At 43.2% G+C, this 23,587-nt stretch overlaps 1 protein-coding gene across 1 annotated transcript in view; it reads right to left on the bottom strand.

Annotated features, from left to right (window-relative positions):
- The window catches only part of GCLC (glutamate-cysteine ligase catalytic subunit), a 36,194-nt gene extending 14,478 nt beyond the window's left edge, over positions 1-21,716 (bottom strand). The window contains exons 1-6 of the mRNA XM_069851492.1: positions 21,509-21,716; positions 6,117-6,229; positions 4,550-4,732; positions 2,834-2,947; positions 1,935-1,993; positions 1,708-1,844 (exon numbers count right to left, since the gene is read on the bottom strand). Coding sequence (XP_069707593.1) covers positions 1,708-1,844; positions 1,935-1,993; positions 2,834-2,947; positions 4,550-4,732; positions 6,117-6,229; positions 21,509-21,658 — 756 coding nt within the window. The 5' untranslated portion in view covers positions 21,659-21,716. The remainder of the gene's footprint in view (positions 1-1,707; positions 1,845-1,934; positions 1,994-2,833; positions 2,948-4,549; positions 4,733-6,116; positions 6,230-21,508) is intronic.
- Positions 21,717-23,587: the final 1,871 nt, after the last annotated feature.

Genomic DNA, 23,587 nt, shown 5'->3' with positions numbered 1-23,587 from the left:
CTAGATTTGGAATCAATGATATAATAAAATGATTTAAATACCCAGAATTTTAAGGCATTTTTTTCTGTTTGGCTGGGCTTGGGTGGGGTTCTTAGACAAACTTTTGCCCAATCTATCAGCAGCATTTGTGCCACAAGCTTCATTCCACTACTTCCATATTCACTAAAAGATTTCAGCCCACAATGCTTCGGCTGTAAGGCTGAACATACAAAACACTTGCCAGAACCAAAGAAAACTGAGTTAACATCTACAATCCACATGGGCTGGTAATGCACCTTCAGGAAATGAGCCAGGAACCTACTTACTTAGAACAACAGTCAAACTATTGCAGATGTAACATTTATTTAACATGATAGTTAATCCTGTTTTAGAGAACACTTTAAAACGCCTTTGTCTGATCCTGCAGAACTGCAAAAAATATCTTCATGTCGACTGAGACTGTAAAGTCAATCAACCAAAAAACCTCAAAGACTCCCAAGTTCACTGGCGGGCTCAGTGGTAGATTTTTTTGGAAGGGGAGTGGTGGGGTGGGGGGAACATGGGAATTTGTTTGTGTTTTTGAATCTGCAGCCAACATTCATTAAAAAAAATTCTGATGTTGGAAAAAGGGTGTGTGGCAGAGAAAGCATTTCTTCTATGTCTGTCCTTCAAGTGGCTATCAGAATAAAAAAAATTGAAAAGACAAGACTATTTATGTAACTCTGTTGCAGGGAAGCAACTAAGTATGATTTTTTTGTTATCAAGAATTATCAGTTTATACACAAGCAGCTTCTTACAGCACCTCCCAGCCTTGTTTCCATTCTCCTTTTGATGATGATGAGGCTACTGAATTTGACCACTGATTGCAGGAACGGAAACAGTAAAATGGTATTACATAAAAAAGGAATTTAATGTATTTTTAAACAAGTTCATACAATAACTGAAAAGTAAGGCTGTATTTTTTATTTGGTCTTAAGTAAGAAAGAGATGATGCAGGACAGACCACATCAAGCTTAACACTTTGTAAAAAACAAGCAGTATTATATACACTTTACTACTACATCATATTCTCTCTAGTTTACCATTAGTGACAAGAAATAATACTTAGCTGCTGTCTCGGTCTCAAAGGGAAGTGCTTTGAATGGGGTTATTTCTGCCAGTGTTGTAAAACAAGAAGAGCTTGGAGAATTTGCTTTAATCCCATAGAGACTTAACACTAGACTCTTCCCACCTCTGCTTCCAAGACGGCAGTGGCTACAGGCAGGTTTTACCAACAGCCAAATACACGCTACTACTTTTTTAGGGAAAACCTAAGATTAATAACCAAAACCCCCACCCATTCCTACAAGACAGCTCAGTTTCCATTCCCAGTGTCCTTTGGTCACGTCTGAAATAAGACCACAGGGAAGATGATCTTTCATATTTGAAAAGTGCTGCAGTTCCAGAAGGTGCTTGCTCAAATGGGATTTGACCAGTTCAAGAAACTCTTTCAGAAAGGCTGCCAACTACATTTGGATATTATCAGAAAATAAACATGATACAAGCTAACAAACCTGGATTTTAAGGCTAGATTACCAGGTATAAGATTAAACTGGTGGTTTTATTCCCCGTTGCCATTCTGAAAATGGATCAGTTGAATTAAGCTAGATAAATTAAACATATGGCAAGTCTTAAAAAAGGAAGCATTTAGGGAAGACGACATTCACTAACATCTGGAAAGGTTTTTACCTGAAGACAACAGTTTCCCATTCCGAAACCCATAGCATCCATGTATATATAGTCCGGCCTGGCTGCCTTTGCTGCTTCTCCATCGTCATTAGGAAATGTTTCAATAAATGGTGATGGTGTGTTCTTATCTTTAAATACTGTGAGGAAAATGCAGGTCTTTAGTAACCCAGAGCACTAGAATGATCAATTATTTTGAAAAACGAGAAGGATAGATTGAATTTACTCACTTGGCACGTTTATCACAACCTTTTCTCCCCTTCGGTGCCGAATGTTTCTGGTCAGTGTACTGCAACAAAAAAGAGTTGGCTGAAATACCTGCAATTCTCTCTTTATGCAAATGTTTTCATAGTTAGCTTCTCAGCAATGCTCAGGGTTTCAGAACATCAACTTCCCATTTATTTCGAGCATTTTCCTTCAGGACACCTCTTTTCCCGGTTAAGATACAACACTGAATTTTTCTTAAGTAAAGTCAGTCTTATTTTGATGGACTTCACGGTACTATGCTGATAGAAAAGGCAGAAATAAAAGGCTACTGACTTGATGAATACAAGGGCAAGTGAAAAAGTATGTTTAGTTTTAAAATAGAATGATTTTTCAGCCTGACCTAGAGGGAGGTGTTCCTGCCCATTGCAGGGGGGGTGGAACTGGTTGATATTTAAGGTCCCTTCCAACCCAAACCATTCTATGAGTCTACGATTGATTCTCTGAAGTCTCACCTTACAATGCAAACCCCTCTCAGACCATTTCAGAGTAACTAGGGCAAGCTATGGCGTACATGGAGATGTTGCTGTGACATAACTGAGGGAGAGCTTGTTTAACTGATGGAAGCAGTTAGTCATGGGATTTCAAACTGGAAACAATTTTGTTGGAGTATAACCAACACTTTTTGCTCCGTAATGGCACAAACCACTGTATTAAGTTACTTGAACTTAAGAGTTCACTTTCTTAAATCACTTTGACAGAAAATACATGTCAACACAATCTTCTCTGTCCAAGTCCTTGGGATATCCGCTGCAACTATCTACATAGATCTCTACTCCAGTAATGTAAAGAAGTTTCAGGTATGCCTATGATATTTAGGGAGAAAAAAAATATTCATCTCTCTCACAACCACAAATACACTTACCTGAATCTAGGATGTTTATTGATGGCTTCATCTGGAAAAAAGAGGGATTTTGAAGCTCCTCCTTCTACTGGCGTTGGCTTATATTCCGGCAGCGTAAACCCAGGACACCCTAACCTATGCAGCACAAAAAGGAGATTTAAGGTATTATGGAAACAGACTGATTTTAGAACAGCCAGATGATCCCAGATCAGGATTCTAGTAGAGATGTTTTTAAAACTTATATGTACTGTAAGTAATTCTGAAGTGCTTTTCAAGACTGCTGTCTATGCGTGTGGAGTTGAAAGAAAAAGTTCTTAAAACAGTTGCCACTAAAAGGTCAGTGCTTGCCAACAACCAGCTTCTGCGGTGGTTATAACAACACCCCCCCCCCCTTTTTTTGTGTGTATACACATTATTGTAGCGAGATTGTAGTAAAAAAAAACCAAACCCACAAAACCTCAGAAATATATGTTAGCAAGACTGCAGTTAAACCAACCGGGACTTGAATGGCAAGACAGCAAAACACAGAAATACGAAATTAAATAGTCTAGGAAGAACAATCTCTGAAGGATGAAACTACTTATGGGATGATCCCCAAGTAATAAACAAACTACATTTTATTATTTACTGGCTTTTACTGAAGTCTAGTTTATTGTTCCTACAGGATGTAAAATATATTTATCTGCATCTACAGAGCGATGAAGAACTTGTCTCTCTTTATTCCTTGCAAGACCAAATCTGAAATGTTTGCACACAAAGTTTATTAAATGAAATAATCGATTTGTAAGGTTACAGGACAAAAAAATCTCAACTCAGTAACATGCTAAAAACTACTTAGCTATTGCACTTTAAATAGGCTCTTATAACCATAACGATACCTAGTATAGCTCTCATGAAGAGGAAACATTTTGTGAACAAACTGTTCTTAAAATAGCGTCCATTGGGCATAATACAGACATTTTGGTCCCTGAACTTTGCTGCTAAGTCACATTTTGTACCATTCCTACTCTCAGCAAAAGTTTAGGGCCACTGTATTCTGTATCACCCAGCAAGGCCAGCTGCTTCTCTTCTACCACAGAGCAATTTTTTTTTTTTTTTACTATTTTAAGCATAACTTATCTTCATTTGACTAACTAGGCTAGTTAAAATGAACATAATAAGCCCCTGCTTACAGTTATGTTTGCAAGGAAGGTGACAAAGTACAGTTTCTCCTAGGTCATGAAGTACATCCTGAATTTAATTTCTTCAAGACTCTCCTGACAACAATAAGAAGGAAACAATCTATCCTTCATAAGGGTGTTACGAACCCAGGAGAGGTGCACTCCTTTCTAGATTCAGTAAGTAGAGTATTACAGACATTTTAAGTCTTCATTTCGTAAGGATAATCACATCCCTGTTTTACTGTGTGCTCCAAGCCACCAAAATAAGTTTGCATGTGCTTCTGTACAAAAAATGTTGTTAAAAAATAGATCAGGTTAGCCATGTTTTACAAAACTGCTATTTATAAAGCTTGCAAAATGGGTAAATAGAATGCTATTGTACATGATCTGGCATACCAGTTCCAGATAGTAGATGACCCTACAAACAATACTTCATGTTAGAAATACTCAGGTGTTCTCTCCTAATACAAAAACATCACAGATAAGAATTAACCTAGAAGTATAAAAGATGGTTTGTTTTTCTTGTTGCAATAAAAGCTTTAGGAAACACAGCATTACACTTCAGCACCCATCTCACCTTGGAAATGACGTCACAGTGCAAACAGCCTCATTTTCTTTGAGCACAGAAGCAGCCTCTTGCCGTCTTTTCCTCATGTTGTCTTGCACGGTGTTGAATTCGGACATGGTTCCCCCATAGGGCTGCCCAGGTGTCCCTTCAATCATATAGCTTCCATATTCTGGTCGCCAGAGTGTTGGGTGGCTATAATTAGAAAAAAAAAAGCCTTGTTTAAATATTTATACAATTTCCAAAAAAGATAAATTATTTGCAAGAATTTCAGAAATGAATGCAACTTGGAAGAAAAATACCAAGTAATCAGCTTTAGGAGAGTGTAACACTATGTACCTTCCAACGTACCTCACTGTGGGGAGGCAGTGAAAAAAGTTAAGGCACAATTTGGCCATAAGAAGTACTGCTGCATAGTGCAATAAGTAGGATTTGCTTATGTCAAATTGCCATCATCTTTAGGATCTGTCTCCAGCTTCGCTTCTCTGGGTTTTAACTGAAACTGAAACATACAGCACATTCCACTACTTCCACAAAGCAAAGCAAATTTAATGCTCAATTACTTCTTTCTGTTGCCTGTGAAAATCTGGTCCTGTTTCAGAAATTTATCAGGTTAAGGAATGAAATTAGGTTTGAGTGCACCTAATCACAGCTGAGAAGTGGTACTTTCCCACCCCTTGAGAAGCCACCCCATCTCCCTGGAGCACAATGGACCAGAGCAGAGCCACATCTCCCCTCCCATTCTTTCGGCAAGACCATTTTCAAGCACAAAATCTAAAAGCAAAGGGGTTAATTCTTGCAGGCTTTCTCAGCAGTCCCTCTACTGAAGAGGTCAGATAGGGAAGACTGGCTGGCAGATGAGGTTGAGGTACCTAGAAAGAAGCAGACAGGCCTAGGGCACAGAAGTTTTTCAGCACAGCAGCAGAGTTTTTCCACCTTTCTGTAAACTGTGACTTGCTTTAGGCTCTCTTCAGCCAAAGCAGTTCACTGTCTCTGGTCTCATGTCTCTGCTGCCATCAACTAAAAGGCAATCCACGCTTCTCCAGCGAGTTGATGCAGGGATATGATCCAGTTAGTCCCAAAAACTTTATGGGAGAGGATGAGGAAGAAGCGTCCTGGTGTCCTTACCTTCCTTCTTCTGCCAAAAATGGGAGAGAGCTCTTACAGACAGGCTTCCCCCCACAGCCCTGGCTGGCTCCTGCAGTCAGGGGCACAGGGGTGAGCACGCACACACATGCTTCACGGGGCAGGGAAGGTCTAGCACACAATTACTGTGTACACAGACACGAAACCAGAGTAAGACAATACAAATACACAACCTGTAACTTCTGTGGGCTCACCATGACATCTTTTTTTTTCAAGTCACAAGAAAAAACGTGCACAGACTGCCTGCAAGCATGCTCAAAACCTTTCGTTTCCTGTGCCCCAGCTATATCTGAAAATATTGGTATCTGTGGCTTACAGTTTTATTGGCAGCAGACTTGAACGTTACACTAGGACTACAAAATTCTGTACTATATCATAACAGGAGGGGGGAAAAAAAAAGAAAAAAGAAAAGAAACAGGAAACAGATACTCACTTGGGGTTTACCTTCTCGCCCTTTTCTTGCAGCGTTTGAAGAACATCTTCACCGCAGAGCAGCACGCGTACTTTCTTATTCTCATGGTCAAATTTTACTAACATATATTCCACCTTGTAAATAACAAAACCAAAATAAACAATCAAATCGTAAGATTTTGTTCACACACAAACACACTGGCACAGAATATTAAGCATTAAGTTAAAAAAAAAAGAGATTTCAGACTGAACTTTATCTCTACAAAAGCTTAAAAACTATCACTGACTATGAATGTGGTTAACAATACTGGAGAAGATGGCTGCAGGCGTTTTTCACCTTGAATAAAGAAATAAAATTCCCTGAAATCAGCCTTGAATTCTTCCCCCCTACATTTCTAATTGTGGTTATTTAAAAAAAAATTAATGAATTTGTATTACCCTTCACATTATTTTTCAGACAAAAAAATATAAATTAAAACCCCAGGCAAGCCATCCTTCTGTCATCCCATTAGTTACTCTCTGCTGCTGATGAGAAAGAACTCAAACAAACAGAACCCTCTCATTCTACAGACACCTATTTACACCCATCGCTTGTTGGAGCGATGGAAAGCCCACGGTTGTCACAGAGAGCATCACTCCAGTGCTTGGCACCGCACGGGGGTTTCCACCCCTTCTAGACGCAGATTTGCTGCCACCTCTTCTCACCCTTCTGCCCAGTGGAACATCACACCTCAGGATCTCTGCCTTCTGGTCCATGTCCTTGCCCCAGGCTGGGACTCACCATGTCTCCCAGTGACATAGCAGCAGAGAACCCCATCCAACAAGTCCCTAACTACAGCAGCAGTGACATCGCCTCCCAGCACTGGAGAATATTGTTTCCCTAACAGCGATTATCTGAAAGCAGCCAAGTCTGAAATACCCTCGTGTCAAGCTTTCTAATCTTCACACATACTCTCTATCAAAGCTTCCATGAAGAATTTTAGGAAGCTATCCACTATAGCAACCCAAAGGTCACCTGAATCTTCAACATTTACTGATATAATCTACTTCCTAACACCTATGTGGTGGGGAATTCTTTTTTTCTGGGAAGTGTGAAAGGCAAGACAGCCCCTAAGTGCAATGTGGTGCCTAAGCAGAAGCACATCACAAGACTATCAGCTTGGAAACCCTCCAGCCAGATCAGCAGTAATATGCAGAGCCTTGAAACTTTCACAGCTCACCCAATACAAGCATCGACCTGTTGTTAAAAATTCAGGCTGTAGTTCCACAGCCAGAACTCGATGGGTTTTGCACTGTGCTCCTCTGTTTCGTTTTCTCACACTGCCTAAAGATGCATCCGCTGGTACTTACCAAGTACCACTGCTCCAGCCCTAGGAGATCAGGTTCATGCAAGACACCGATGTTAAAGTTGCAGTGTACTAACTCATGGCAACATCTATTTGGTACACAAGTCTGATTATGTACAGGAAAACAGCTTGCCAAAACACTGGGAACTTGTGCAGTGTTTTCCCGTACACTCCAAGTGTATTTGCGAGCTTCATGTTCTTTGGTTGCTTCAGTGTTCATGGAACCTATTGCTAGGTATTGTGACAAGAAATATAATCCTCTGTCGGGATTTGTGATTAAATCACAAGCAGCATTAACCAAGAGTGTTTGTAATTCTATTGATTAGATTCTAATCTGATTAGACACAAACTCAGGAGGAACTCGTTCAGCAATTACGCATATTCTCAATACTTTTTAAGACAAAATTTTAAAACCCTAAACTAGAAATCTGTAATTTTTTTGAAGTGGCGTATTTTGTGGTTTCTGTGTATTACGCCACAAAAAACCTACTTGAGATAACTACAGACTGTAGTCAACCAGAATGCACTCCAGCACTGATCTACTTGCTATCTAGTACCACTCTCTCCAGTGAGACTTTGACCCATGATTATCGGCAATACAGACTTCTCTCATACCTTCCAGTTTCCTACCATGTTCAACATCACCTCCTCCTGCTTCGGAAAGGCATCATCTGCACTCAAATCTAGCCTAAACTAGAGGAGTTATGCAAGCACACAGTTCTCCAAGTCATACAGATGGATACGTGAATGGACATCAAGCCCATCGGACATCTGGCCTCCTACTACACCACCTACATGGGCTGGCAGCAGAAGAGAAGGCAAAGGAATTGTAGCTGCCTTTGAGTGACCCTAAAGCTGAACCTCTGTCCACCATTATTACATGAATATGTTACTGTAACTGGCCTCCTACCTTAAAGATCCCTCTCCAAATGCAACTGCAATGAGCCAGTGCTGTGAGCACAGCACTTCTCTGTAAACCATATTACAAGTTTCACAAAAGAAAATGATCTAAAACTGTAAAGAAACATTAAGCCAAGAAGGCAAAAGCAAAGAAATCAGTGTTTCATAACCCAAGTGCAGCAGTGAATATATTGCATTTGTGTGTCTTGCTTTAGAAACAGCTACTACTCTTGCCTCCGGAAACACTGACTCAATCTTCAAAGCTGTCTTAACACATAGAAGATCTGCCATTAATTTTAATGAGAAAAGAAAAAAACCTTAAGACAGCTGCCAACAATTCCAAGAAACCCACAGAGTATCTCACCAACAGAGGGACTGACTGAATGGGCATCCTTAAGGAATTTAATTTAAGCTCATTAAAAGATTTAGCCTACAGCTAGAAAGAGAGAAACAAATTCAGAGTTCACACATTTATACATTTAACTTCAGCTCATCATTCATAGATTTCTCTGTTTTCTATTCACAATAAGGTCCAGAGAATTGCAGCCAAGGTGAAAGCATCAGCATGCCTGGCAGAGCTTCAGAAGTCCGAAAGCCAAGTATGGGGGGTTTCACCCAACATTCCTAATTCATCATTTTGCCGAGCTCTTTAGATTTCACTTTTCTCTCTAATATTAACTAGGCTCCCTAGCAAGCAGCAAAATAGACATAAGGTCAAATCACTGCTGCAGACGACCGACAAGCAGCCTTGTTAAGGGCCAGCTAGGAAAGCGCACCCTGCCACAGTAAAAAAGGGGGCCACGTTGGACCCATGCGCCCAGTTTGTGCTCTCACCCTACAACAAATCCTACACATTTCCATCCTCTGGCTGGCATGTGCTGTAAAGCTGCCGAGGACAAGAAGTGGCTTCCCATCTTCTCCCTGCAGACAGACAGGCTCAGCAATGCTTCAGTGGATGAACCGCTCCAACCAGCCCTGGACTGTCCAGCCTGCAGAAGTGCTGCAGCACCTTGCCGTGAGAAGGAACAACAGTTTGGCCAGCAAGGTTGCAAGGCAAAAGCTGTAATTCCACACGCAAACACAGAAAAAGTCTAAAAAACACAAAGAAAAACTATTCTTTACAGCCTGTCTTCCTCACAACTACTAACTGCACCTACAGCGCACTTCCATGCCAGCTCCGCTCCACTGCCGCATCTTCTAGGGAACGAGTACGCACCATTAGCCTGCAAGTAGGACAGCACACAGAACACCATTATTTCACTTGTCACGAATATTTCTTATAGTTGGCTACCAAGGAAACTTCAGGCTTTCAAAAATTCTTTGATGTCACGTCTGTAAGTACAACCCAAATGAGACCTTGAAGCCCCTCAACTGGGGCCAAACCACTCTCCATGCTTGAAGCCAAATAGTTGTGCTGGACTTGCCCACTGACAAAGTGAAAAACAGTTGTTCTCTGGAAACAGGCAAGCATGTCTGAAATTGTGTCTGAACACCTCAGTTATTTGACCATAATTACATATTATTTCTGCATAAAGCACACTACTTAAAGCCGATGAAATATCAGTCAAGCAATTTTTTTAATAGCAATTCTAAGGAGCAAGGAGAACTGGAGTTGGTGCATGTCCCACATTGTATCACTTGCCTTGGCAGTGGTCTGGTTTCCAGTACCAAAACCCCTCCTTGCACAGTCAATTTAACATCGTAAATACACTGGGAACAAAACCTATCTACTGGTTGAGAGTAAAGGTTCCGCTCCAGAGCTACTGTTAAAATCCTTCTAACGTTCAAAGTATTTGCCACAAGGTATTTCAATGTATGAAAACACAGGCAAACACACGCTCCGGACTCTGGTAAGCTCAGAAGTAAGGTGCTGAGAAGATTCTATAATAAGGGAAAATAATTGAAGAAGAAAGATATGAATAGGAGCTTTTTTGACAGGAAACTAACGCAAGACTGTACACTCTACCTGTGAAAAACAATTCCCCACGTTCGCCTTTTACCACACTCCTGATCATCCATCTCAGCTGAAGATGCCCCATCACTGGAAGCGTTCAGCATCAGGTTGGATGGAGCTTTGAGCAACCTGATCTAGGGGAAGATGTCCTTGCCCACAGCTGGGAGACTGGAACTACATGATCTTTAAGGTCCCTTCCAACCCAAGCCATCCTGTGATTCTAAAAAAACCACAAACACCCAACTGATCACAGGTGACTCATTGACCACCACTGTTCTTTAAGAACAATCTTATTGACTGCTTCTTTTTCCTTCCACTGAGCAACTATTGTCATGTGTACGTGGAGCAATTGCTAGCAGTATCCTCATAGGTGCCTTCCCTGAGGCCTTGAGCTTTGAAAGAAATTGGAAATTTTTCCTGAACACCCAACAAGGTCTCATAGCTCTTGTTTACCATTACTAAATGCCACATACAGGCACAGCATGCCTCATATTTATGTTTATGGTAGAAAAGAAAAGCAAGGTAAGCTTTCTTCTTGAGCATCAAAGAAACAAAACCCATTTCACTAGTTATTAAGCTCCATTATAGCAAAAAAAATGTATTTTCCCATATATTAACTAGTCAATTAATGTGTCATTAAAATACCAGGTATAATTAAAACAACAGTCTATTGGACAACAAAGTTTTAATGAATAATCTGATTGTTCCTTAAAGAAACTCTGCCACAAGTTTTCAGTGTTCAGATGTAAAAAGCAGATTTTTTTCTGTAAGTACACATACTTCTGATGGATGGAGAGCATAATATTCAAGAACTATTTTTTTATGTGGTTATTTCCCAACCACTGCTGTGATAAAACACGGAGCCATAGTAATAACCAGCTGGTAATGGACCTTTAATAGCAGGTCTGCTTGTCCACAAAGGCAAGTTGAGCCCTGGGGGAGCAAACTTTGGAGCAAAACAACTCTGGAAGCATCCTGGAAAGTGAATCTAGCCAGCAAGCCTCTAGATTGTGCACTGACACAAGGCAAAGCACTTCCATGCTCGACAAGGTTACTATGAGTATTCTCTGTCACAGCAATAATTAGAAAAATCCGCTATGAACAGAAAATGTACTTCCCACAATGCTCAGTTTTGATCAAACAGACTGGCCAATCCAATAACTGGCTCACAGAAACTATGCCCTAAAAGTGAAACACAATTAATGGTTTATATTACACTGACAATAAGCAAAAAAAAAAAAAAAAAAAAAGAAAACTATGCCTTGTTAAAGGTGACCATAGAAAACAAAGAGGATGCAGGGGCTCTTATCTCCAGTGCCAACACACCCAGCCCCAGCTAAGTGCTCCTGCCATTAACCCCTCCCATCTCATGGATATCAGGATGACAGACTTCCTTCTTCTGCACATGATATGACGTGATTAGAGGACGTCCTGTGCTGCAAATACCACAGACCAGGAAGCTGGGTTGTTGAAAACTCACATCTAAAGGTTATAATCATTTGCATGCTTCTAAAGAACAAGATGTGGCACATCAGAGAACAAAGTGTCTCTTCTTTGACCCCTGTACTAAGTAACACCTCAAGTAATACTACAAAAAGAGGGCTAGGATAACATGAATTTTATATTTCTGTAGCAAAACCAACTTTAAGACACTTACAAATTTTCAAATTTAATGCAGAACAGAACAAGTGTTTTTGACACAACTAAGTTTTCTCTTCCCCACAGGCTAGATGGTTTTACAGACTCCTAGAAGACCATTTATTCAACTGTGAAACCAGACGTTGCAATCTTCTGAGTCGTCTGTTACATCAGAAAGCAAGATGAAAAAAACCAAACACAAACCCACAACTAAACAATGAACAAATAACATCAACAACAAAATCTTTCCTGTACTCCTCCTTGCTATGCAGCTTTTCTCACACTGTTATGTAAAAAAACGCATCTGCACAACAAGGAGAAGAGGAAGTCGATGCAATGGACAACAATTCCATGACAAGACCATGGCAATTCACTTGACATCCAGAGAAGGAAGTTAAGTAACACCTCAAGTAATACTACAAAAAGAGGGCTAGGATAACATGAATTTTATATTTCTGTAGCAAAACCAACTTTAAGACACTTACAAATTTTCAAATTTAATGCAGAACAGAACAAGTGTTTTTGACACAACTAAGTTTTCTCTTCCCCACAGGCTAGATGGTTTTACAGACTCCTAGAAGACCATTTATTCAACTGTGAAACCAGACGTTGCAATCTTCTGAGTCGTCTGTTACATCAGAAAGCAAGATGAAAAAAACCAAACACAAACCCACAACTAAACAATGAACAAATAACATCAACAACAAAATCTTTCCTGTACTCCTCCTTGCTATGCAGCTTTTCTCACACTGTTATGTAAAAAAACGCATCTGCACAACAAGGAGAAGAGGAAGTCGATGCAATGGACAACAATTCCATGACAAGACCATGGCAATTCACTTGACATCCAGAGAAGGAAGTTCACTGTGAACAGAATATTCCCCTATCCGTAATACACAACAGCCAGTAATTTAAGCTCCTCTTATTAAGACCTGAGATTGGGAAGGAGGAAATCAATGCATATTGCAGTGACTGGTCCCTATTTATGACAAACTGCAGCTTGATAGGAAAACAAAAATCTAACAAAAAATACACATTAAGGAAGCATTCAATCTATTTGTAAACAAATAATACCAATGTCCCTTTATTTAGCCAAATAAAGCTCAGAGAGAAAGAAAGAAGGAGCAGACACATGACAAATAACCAAATCATTCACGAGTGCTGCTTTCCCCCACGTGGAAAGCGGGCAAGTACATCGACTAAGACAGCTCCCATTGAGATGCATCCACACATGCCACACTTGGCAGGAGGCCACCACGAGGAATTTCTGCATGAAAGAAATTAAAAAATGCATTCCGTTTGGAGAATTTTGCTGGGGGAAGGGGAGACTAAAAGCGATTGTCTGAAAATAGCAAAAGCTCAAATGTAAAAAAATAATAATATAAGACTTCAGGCTATGTCAGCTTTATTATAAGCACAAGATTTCCAGGAAAGGCTTTAACACAAAGCAATTTCTACGTAACTCTATATTGCAGCAGTTTATACAAAGTAGAATGAGTAGAATGTGACGTCATGACAATATTGACAATGAATCCATATAATGACTTGGTTGAAATTTTTTTAAGAAGATCTAGTATTGATAGTCAGGGAAATACAACTGTTTTTTTTCTTTATTCCTTTTTATTTATAACATAGTAAAAAGCTACTTAGAAAGTTTCAGATGAATATTAAAGAAACCCCACAAGTCACTTGACAGTTACCCAAGTGGTTTGGATAGTGGGACATATATCTTGCAGCACGTGGTGTTTAAAGAAACCATAATAAACTGTCTGTTCCTGTCATCCACGTATCTATCTTGGTTTCAAAGCTATCATGTAGCATCTTGTTCCACGGGACATCTAGGCTTGGTAAAGTAATTACCTTAAAAGGACATCCGCTGCTTTTCTGTTCCATTAGGTTAGCCACATTTCTTGTAAAAAAAAGAAAAGAACACCTTTCCTGCACACCGTGACACTCTGAACCTACTGCTTCTTTTATCTGTCACAGTTCTTTCTTATCTCTAATTGAACTTTCCTACGCACAAGTGTATGTGTATCTCATCAAGCCTCACCACTGTCTTTTAGAGATGACCAAAGCTTCATCTGTGCGTTTTAGGAACAGTAGCTGTACTTATTTTTATGCAGCTGGGGAGCTAGATTCACTGCTGTAAAGAAACGCCCTAGACTTTCTAACAGACAAACAGGAGCCCCAAACTGTGTGCACCTGAACCTAAATCTATTTTCTTAAGCTGTAGCAGTTATTTTACCAGTTTGAAGTTCTGCAGACTGTAAGGCAATATCACTGATCGTGTCATTTACACATTGCTGCTGCCCTGAAAAAAAACCCAAAACCACAGAGGTGGTAAACAAGCAAGACATTAATGGGACAGCTAAGTCCTGAGAAGAAACATTTAAAAGGAAAAGCAGCTCTTCACAGTCCAGCTTTAAAGAGAATGACACATCTTCTAATCAGAAGCAACACCTTGGGGACATTCTAGTAAGAAACTTCTGGCCTCTCTTCTTGCACCATCTGACAAAGGCTGCTTCGCTTCTTGCACGTGGAGGTGCTGACCAGCAAATGTTCATTTTGGTTCTCATTTAACTTATTTATAAGGTATAATTAAAAAACCTAATGGATAAGGAGGGGAATTAATCCAAAACACAGAAGACTAAAAGTGGATTAAAAAAGACTGAGAAAGGAATAACATTCAGGGGGAAAAAAAAAACCCAACCAAACCAAAATTAAGTCAGGAATATTTCAACTTGGAAGCAGTGAGGTCGTACATTTTTCACACCGCCTCCTACAACTCATTATCAAACATGTTTGAAAGGTCTCCAAATTTCACTTCAGGTCTCCATGAAGAAAACAACTTTCTGAAGATGCTTACTGTGTGCTGTACCCCAGCACTGACAGGAACCAGACTCACACACAACAAAAGGGTCATTATGTCTGATTTCACTGAACAAGGCTGGGCAAATCAGATTGCCACCTGATTAACATGTACTTTCAAATAAAACTATTATGTTTTGTCCATGCTTGCTTTCTACATCCCTTCTTTTGAGTGGATCTCCCTCCAGCACACCTCCCTCAATATTTTCATGTGCTGAAGCAGCTCTTCCTTACTGTTTACTATTTCTTTGTCCCCATCAATTCTCCTTTTCCAACATTTCTTCCTCCTAGTGTTTCTTCTCGGTCCAAATAGGTGTTCAGCCTGGACGACAACCAGCCTGTTGCATTTAGCAGCAACACAGAAGAACTTAATTTAGTATTACATGCATGCATGTATGAATACATACATATATGTAGTTACGCGTGCAGTGCCGTGATTCGTACACTCGTGCGTGCACACCCAGCACAAAGCAGTGGCAGAGAGTGTAGCCAAGGGCCACTCATTCCACTTGTCTGATCCCAGTGTCTGCATTAAGCTGCAAAGTGAAATTTAAGCAACATCCGTCAGCTAGAGGAATGCAATCAGCAGACAAGAGGCACTGAACAGCACGGGAGATGGGCAGTGCAGTGGCATGGAAAAGAGGTTTTTGGGACAAAAGCTAGGAAGCAGACGAATAGGCTTTGCCTTGCTCTCAAAAACTCTTTAAACTCTTTTGGTATCGCTAACGTCTGCCAGCTGCACAAAGCAATTGTCTCACATAGGACCTATTAACTCTACTGGATTTTTAAAATGCAGTAATGAAAAGCTGCAGGTTTTCGCATCTGCTGCACGAAAAAAATAAGCTTAATGACCATTACTACACAAATCCAAAATAAGCAGACACTTTGGATGGGAGAGGAAGATTAAACCCTAAGGAGACCACGAGACCATGCTGGTGAGCATGACGGGGTCTCCTCAGCAGATCTAATTGCTGCCCAACTTTTGTGGGCATTAAAGCAAGGATAATAAGGAGAGGTTTGATGAGGGATAATGAGACAGTTCAGTGTTCCGTATTTTCCATGGTCTGGAGAAGCCAAGCATGAACAGAGAGGCCAACTGTCAGTTTCAAACGAGGCAGAAGGATGATAAAGAGGTAAAGAACTTTGACCTGCAAGTGCAGGTTCGAAGAGACGTTCAGAAAGATATTTTTTTTTTAAGTAAATCTTATTCTTTTTAACACTCATGATTCTAAGCCTTTTTTCTTACCACTCCATGGTTGTGGAAAACAGTAAAAAACCTGTCCTCAAAAGAGACAACAGCTGTTTGGTAAACCCCATGGTTCTACTAACCCTACAGACAAGAAGATACCTGACTTTTCAAGAGATTGTAGAACCAGCATCTCAATCTTTCCAGCTCTTTATCCGAGGGAGGATGGGAGCACTAGGGAATGCTACCCTGCAATGCAAGTTGTGATGCTGTCTCACTCTCTTCAAAATAAACACCAGCATCCTGCTCTTTAAGTACTCAGCATCAATACTTTTGCCCAGAACTCGGGGCAAGGGAAGTGAGGGAAAGGCTACGGATGTGTCTTCCTGAACTTCAGTAAAGCCTTTGACACGGTTTCTCACAGCATTCTGCTTGACAAACTGTCAGCCTCTGGCCTGGACAGGCGCACACTCTCCTGGGTGGAAAACTGGTTGGATGGCCGGGCCCAGAGAGTGGTGGGAAATGGTGTGAAATCCAGCTGGAGGCCAGTGACAAGTGGGGTTCCCCAGGGCTCAGTGCTGGGTCCAGCCCTGTTCAATGTCTTTATCAATGACCTGGATGAAGGCATCGAGTGCACCCTTAGCAAGTTTGTGGATGACACCAAGCTGGGTGGAAGTGTCGATCTGCTGGAGGGTCGGGAGGCTCTGCAAAGGGATCTGAACAGGCTGGACCGCTGGGCAGAGTCCAATGACATGAGGTTTAACAAGGCCAAATGCCAGGTCCTGCACTTGGGGCACAACAACCCTGTGCAGTGCTACAGACTGGGAGAAGTCTGTCTAGAAAGCTGCCTGGAGGAGAGGGACCTGGGGGTGTTGGTTGACAGCGACTGAACATGAGCCAGCAGTGGCCCAGGTGGCCAAGAAGGCCAATGGCATCTTGGCTTGGATCAGAAACGGCGTGGCCAGCAGGTCCAGGGAGGTTCTCCTCCCTCTGTACTTGGCAATGGTGAGACCGCTCCTCGAATCCCGTGTTCAGTTCTGGGCCCCTCACCACAAGAAGGATGTTGAGGCTCTGGAGTGAGTCCAGAGAAGAGCAACAAAGCTGGTGAGGGGGCTGGAGAACAGGCCTTATGAGGAGCGGCTGAGAGAGCTGGGGGTGTTTAGCCTGGAGAAGAGGAGGCTGAGGGGAGACCTCATTGCTCTCTACAACTATCTGAAAGGAGGTTGTGGAGAGGAGGGTGCTGGCCTCTTCTCCCAAGTGACAGGGGACAGGACGAGAGGGAATGGCCTCAAGCTCCACCAGGGGAGATTTAGGCTGGACATTAGGAAAAAATTTTTCCCAGAAAGGGTCATTGGGCACTGGCAGAGGCTGCCCAGGGAGGTGGTTGAGTCACCTTCCCTGGAGGTGTTTAAGGCACGGGTGGACGAGGTGCTAAGGGACATGGTTTAGTGTTTGATAGGAATGGTTGGACTCGATCCGGTGGGTCTTTTCCAACTTGGTTATTCTATGATTCTAGAAACATACGATGATTCCCTACTGTTTCATTCCCTGGGATGACAGGGAATGGAGTTCCTGAGGTCACAAACACCCCAAAGGAGCACCACGGCTCTTATGAGTCTTAAAATACACACTGCGAAGAGGAGTCCTGTTGAAAACAGAATCCAAGCTGTTATGGTTTAAACCAGCTGGCAACTAAGCACCACGCAGCCGCTCGCTCACTCCCCACAGTGTGATGGGGAAGAGAATGGCGAAAAAGAAAAACTTGCGAGTTGAGATAAAGACAGTTTAACAGGACAGCAAAAGGGAGAGAGAATAATAGAATACACAAAAGAAATGATGCACAATACAATTACTTGCCACCCAATGACTGATGCTCAGCCCACCCCCCAGCAATGATTGCCCCCACTACCCAGCCAGCTCTCCAGCTTGTATAATGAGCAATTTGGTATTGATTATCCCTTTGGTCAGTTTGGGTCTGCTGTCCTGGCTGTCCCAACTTCTAGTGCACCTCCTTGAGCACAGGAAGCTGAGAAGTACTTGACTTAGGGCAAGTACTACTCAGCAATAACTAAAACGTCGGTGTGTTACCAATGTTTTTCTCCTACTAAATCCCAAAACACAACACTATACCAGCTACTAGGAAGAAAATTAACTCTATCCCAGCTGAAACCAAGATACAAGCCAAGGCTGGTTCTATACTCTGAGCAAACACAGAATTTCTTTATCACAATGGCTTCACCTAGATGATGACAGTCTTCAAAGCACTCACAACTCTGCCCTGAAAGACAAACTCAGTAAGTGCTAAGAAAGTTGGGTTGTTTTCCCCTCATAAGCAGTCTCAGAAGCATCTCTCAAACATGACAGTAATTGTGTTTATTCTGATTACATTTCTCCCACTACATGAGGGCAGTCATCTTCATTCTTGATTTCTATCTTCAAGAAGTTTCTAAGACAATAAAACACCCCCAGGCTATGACTTTATACATGAAGGTCAAAGTGCACGAAAGGCTTTTTATGAAAGTTGTCCAGCTAGTCAGCTGATTCACCTAAGGTGCTTGCAAGCATGGCACCACCTACTAATAACTAGATATTTGATAGGAAAAAAAATGAAAAACAAATTTACTGCTTTCCCTGCTGGTCTATCTACAGCACAACTGAAATAAGTTATAGATGCAGGTGTGGTTTGGTGTTTGCAGAACAAGAGCAGACTGGCAACAAGTATCTGGCACATGACCACACTCCTAAATGCTGTGTTATGTAAAAAAATATATAATTGCATAATAGAGTGGAATAAAGATAAGTTGCCACACCTGACTTTGCTGCCATTTGCTAAAATCAGAGGTAGATGATGACCCAGGTTAACTGACCTTCTCTGAATGTTCACAGGCATTTAAAATACGATTCTTACTTCCTTATCAGAAGCACAGCAGTAATCAAGCAGCTTTTAAAATTCTGCCTCTTGCCACACTGGGCATAACAAAAGAAAACTGTGGGTCTTATTAAACACAGCACACCACTATTTACCAAGTGGGAGTACTTTCTTCAGTAAGGTCCCCAGGCCAAAGGAAGAACAAGGCTCCTGAGGTGCAGCTTCACCCTACAGCTAGCTTACCAAGTGACCAGCCATGGGTGCTGCAAAGGACAATTCTGCCTGCCCCTTTCCTCCATGTTTCTGCTACTTTCCTCACATTGAGCAGAACTTGTTGGATCTCGTGATGGAACAGCAGAAGCTCACTGAGAAAACAAACCACCCTAGAAAACTGAATGGGAGACGAGTTTTCTGCTGGTTCAGCTTCTTGAATTTGCATAGCTGGTAACGACATGAGGAAGGCAGAAGAAACACAACCCTGGAGCAAGGGGAGGGAAGCTGAACCAGCTTGCTAGCGATCAGCCTTAGCCATCTCGTGAAATCTCACCCTGAGAGAGCAAGGACAACTCAGACGTAACACTCATTGAAAAATGAGTACCCCATCTTAAAAGATTAATGAGAAAACCCTCAAGCTAAGTCTCAGAGCAACAGGGAGTCTCTGCTCTGTCTGTTTTCCTGAACTTACGACATTTTTTGTGAGGCTCTTATGTTAGCAGAACTTCAGTCACAGAAGAGGCGGTAGATACACATACATGTCAGGCAGATAGATATACCTATATTTAAATTTCCCAAGTCCACACCACTCTGGCTGTATAACCGTGTGGTGTAGGCTATGCAAGCTGGCAGCATCCTTCCCCTCACTGGACAGATTTTAGCAGCCAAGTCCCAACCCACTCCTCTGCAAAACTGGTCCCACGCTCCGATGCTTGCCTTGCTCAGTTATGTGAAGTACAAGAGCAATTCCTTAAATGAACAAGAGACTTTAAGGGAAAAGGTCTCTCAAGATGCACAAGGGGATCAGCATTTGACTCTGGCAAGGAGCATCTGTGAACAGCCACTGTACCACCTGAACAAAGTTTTCTCACAAATGCTTTTGCCACTCAAAATGGAAACAGAGCACGAGACGGAGACGCGATGAACAAAATCCCACACTGCTCAGTTCCTACTCTGCTCTTCCACTGCCCTGCAGTCGCATCACAGACACCTCCAAGTGACAAGAGCTGGACCACACTGACACCACAGCTGAGGAGGGCTTCCAGTTCAGCACACATGAAGCAGCAATCTGTCCCCACGGAAAGCTGGGACCCTCGGGAATCCTACAGATCAATACAGGAGGGAAGACTCTGCTCCTCACAGAGTGCTGTTAGACTAGGACACAACTGAGCACCAGTTTGCATGGCAACACACAGAAGGCCTGCAAATATGGTCCTTGGGTGCAAAGCACCTGTAACAAAGTCCAAGTCATGACCTGAGCAATCATCCTCATCCTTGCCTGAAAGGCAGGTCTGGGGTAAAGCAAGGCATGTCGAGTCCCTTTCCACAGGGTCACTGTCTACAAACACCTGAAAGCAGGTTGTAGAGAGGTGAATGTTGGTCTCTTCTCCCAAGTGACAGGTGATAGCATGAGAGGGAATGGTCTCAAGTTGTGCCAGGGGAGGTTCGAATTGGACATTATGAAAAATTCCTCAGCTGAAAGGGTTCTTGGGCACTGGCAGAGGCTGCCCAGAGAGGTGGTGGAGACCCCACCCCTATAAGTGTTTAAAAAACAGATAGATTAAGTGCTTAGAGATATGATTTAGTACTGCATTCGATGATCTCAAGCGCCTTTTCCAACCTACTGATTCTATGATTCTATGACCTGCTGAGCGGTGAGGGATGCTACTGCCAAGCCACTCGAATGCTGCCTTTCCCTGCTTCCCTCACTCCCATCCCAGAACCCAGTCCCAAGGCTGAGCTGAAGCTAGTTTGGAGTCTGAGCATCGCCACACTTTTATCAGACCTCCCTCTACAAAAAATAAACAAACTTGAGTCAGTACTGCCAGGCATCGCCACTTCCCCGGGGGCTGCTTCCAGATACCCAACGGAATCACAGAATCACTAGGTTGGAAAAGACCCACAGGATCATTGAATCCAACCATTCCTATCAATCACTAAACCATGTCCCTCAGCACCTCGTCCACCTGTCCCTTAAACCCCTCCAGGGATGGGGACTCACCCACCTACCCGGGCAGCCTCTGCCAGTGCCCAGTGACCCTTTCTGGGAGAGTTTTTCCTGATGTCCAGCCTGAACCTCCCCTGGTGGAGCTTGAGGCCATTCCCTCTCGTCCTGTCAAGGAACCCCCTAAGTTCCCACACTCACAGAACGCCCCGAGGCGGGAGGGCCCCACAAGGACCATCCATCCCAACGCCGAGGGGAAGCCCACCGCTCCCAGCGCCTGCAGACGCGTGTCCCAGCGCTTCAGGAACCCCGCGAGGCCCCGAGGAATCCCCGGGGAGCTGCCGGGGAAGGAGCTTTCCCAAAATATCCCAGCGAACCCTCCCCTGGCGCACCCTCTCGCCTTTCCCTCGGGTCCCCGGCGAGGAGAGCTCCCGTCCCCCAAGGGTGGGGCGGGGTGTGTGGGGTGTGTGTGTGGGGGGTGTGTGTGTCTCTCACCTCGTCGCCCCACTTGAGGACGTCCTTGTGCCGGTCCCGCACGGCGCGGTAGATGTGGAGGAACTGGAGGACGCCGTGGCGCCGCACGTGCTCGGCGTGCCGCCGCGTCTCCTCCCAGCTCAGCGGCGAGCCCTGCGACAGCAGCCCCATCGCCGCCCGAGCAGGACGACGAGGAGGAGGAGGAGAAGGAGGAGAAGAAGGAGGAGGAGGTGAAGGCGAAGGCGGGGAGGCTGCGCGGCCCGGCGCGGGGAGCGGCGCTCGGCGGGGCCCGGCGCGCGCGTGACGGCGGCGGAGGCTGCGTCACGGCGTGACTCAGCACTTTGCGCCCCGCCCCGCGGCGCCCGGCGGGGAGAGAGAGAGAGGGAGGGAGGGAGAGGGAGAGCCGGGGTGGGGGGGGACGGACGCTGCTCTGGGGGGTGTGTGTGGGTGTGTGTGGGGGTGTGTGTGTGTGTGTGTGTGTGTGGGTGTGTGTGTGTGGGTGTGTGTGTAAGCTGAGTGGCTGCGTGCAAGAACGCTGCCCTGGGAAATCGTAGAATCCCCAGGCTGGAAGAGACCCACCGGATCATCGAGTCCAACCATTCCTATCAAACACCAAACCATGCCCCTCAGCACCTCATCCACCCATCCCTTAAACACCTCCAGGGAAGGTGACTCAACCACCTCCCTGGGCAGCCTCTGCCAGTGCCCAATGACCCTTTCTGGGAAAATTTTTTCCTAATGTCCAGCCTGAACCTCCCCTGGCGGAGCTTGAGGCCATTCCCTCTCGTCCTGTCCCCTGTCACTTGGGAGAAGAGGCCAGCACCCTCCTCTCCACAACCTCCTTTCAGGTAGTTGTAGAGAGCAATGAGGTCTCCCCTCAGCCTCCTCTTCTCCAGGCTAAACACCCCCAGCTCTCTCAGTCGCTCCTCATAGACCTTATCTCCCCGGAACGTGGCGGCTGGGGCTGTAGAGACCTCATCCTGCTGTGCTGAGGGAAAGCCCAATGAACGAAGATGTTTGAAGTGAGTTGGTTATCTGAAAATTGTCCTGGGGGAATTGGAACGGTGTTCATCCAATGAAAGAGGAAACAGAGGCATGTCATGATGTGTGTTTCACATTTGATACAAAATAGAGGAAAGGCCTGTTGGTGCTATTTCAAGTGTTTTCCAAAGGAAGAGTCAAAACCAAGGAACTGAACATTGCATGACGAGAGAGTCTCTCTCTTCTGAGAAGTCTGTGCTTTAAGGATACCATTAAAAGGTGAGGGATGTAAGTTAGTTTGCAAAGCCAACAAGGACTCAGAAACTGAAATTCATCATGCCTTGAACCCTTGTTTTCATCGTATTCACATTGCTCCTTCTTGTGCCTTGGGGACAATCACTGCTGGTATGCAGTAGGATTGAATAGCTAAGGGTTTGAGGATTAGTAGAATATTTAGGTTGTGGTGTAGCCCACTAATGGATGAATTGTATTATTAGATCTTTCATTAACTGAATGACTATACTGGGAAGAACTGCCTGTTGTCTTTCTTCCAGGATATGAGGTGCCTCAAGGATAGGACAAGCTTCCAACACATTAAAATAATAAATGTAAAGTGCATTAGTGGAAAATATCAAATATTAAAGTAAAACCACTCAAAAGTAAAATTTTTTATATCTTGGTTACTTTTTAAATGACCCAAGTTTGTCTACAAAGAGCAGTATTGACAGAACAAGAACAAGCAGTGACCATTATAATTAAAATACAAACATTGCATTTTAAATGTGCTGGGTTTAGGGGCTTATGGCTTTTTTCAAACTCATGGTTCTGGCTAAAGTTTTGATGGCAGATCTCTAATTGAAGACAATGCTGTTGTTGTAGATCAGGAGAAGGCCTGTTGGGTTAGTTTGAGGGAGAAGAAAACAACCTTCTTTTAGTTAAAAAGATCCCACAGCCTCTTTCGTTTTTGAAAAGTCAGGAGGTGAAAAAAATCTCATGCCTGACAACACAAGTCCGATGAATCGTATCCCTTGTGCAAAAGCCAAGTTGTACTTTATAGCTGACCTGCGAGGACAAAGATATTTCATGTGCTGCACTGCATATTTGAGGACAGTTGCACCA

The sequence above is a fragment of the Phaenicophaeus curvirostris genome, chromosome 2, assembly GCF_032191515.1.
Source record: "Phaenicophaeus curvirostris isolate KB17595 chromosome 2, BPBGC_Pcur_1.0, whole genome shotgun sequence".
NCBI classification, from domain to species: Eukaryota; Metazoa; Chordata; class Aves; order Cuculiformes; family Cuculidae; genus Phaenicophaeus; species Phaenicophaeus curvirostris.
Note: the sequence above shows the minus strand (reverse complement) of the source record. Positions and strands in the feature narration are given on the sequence as shown.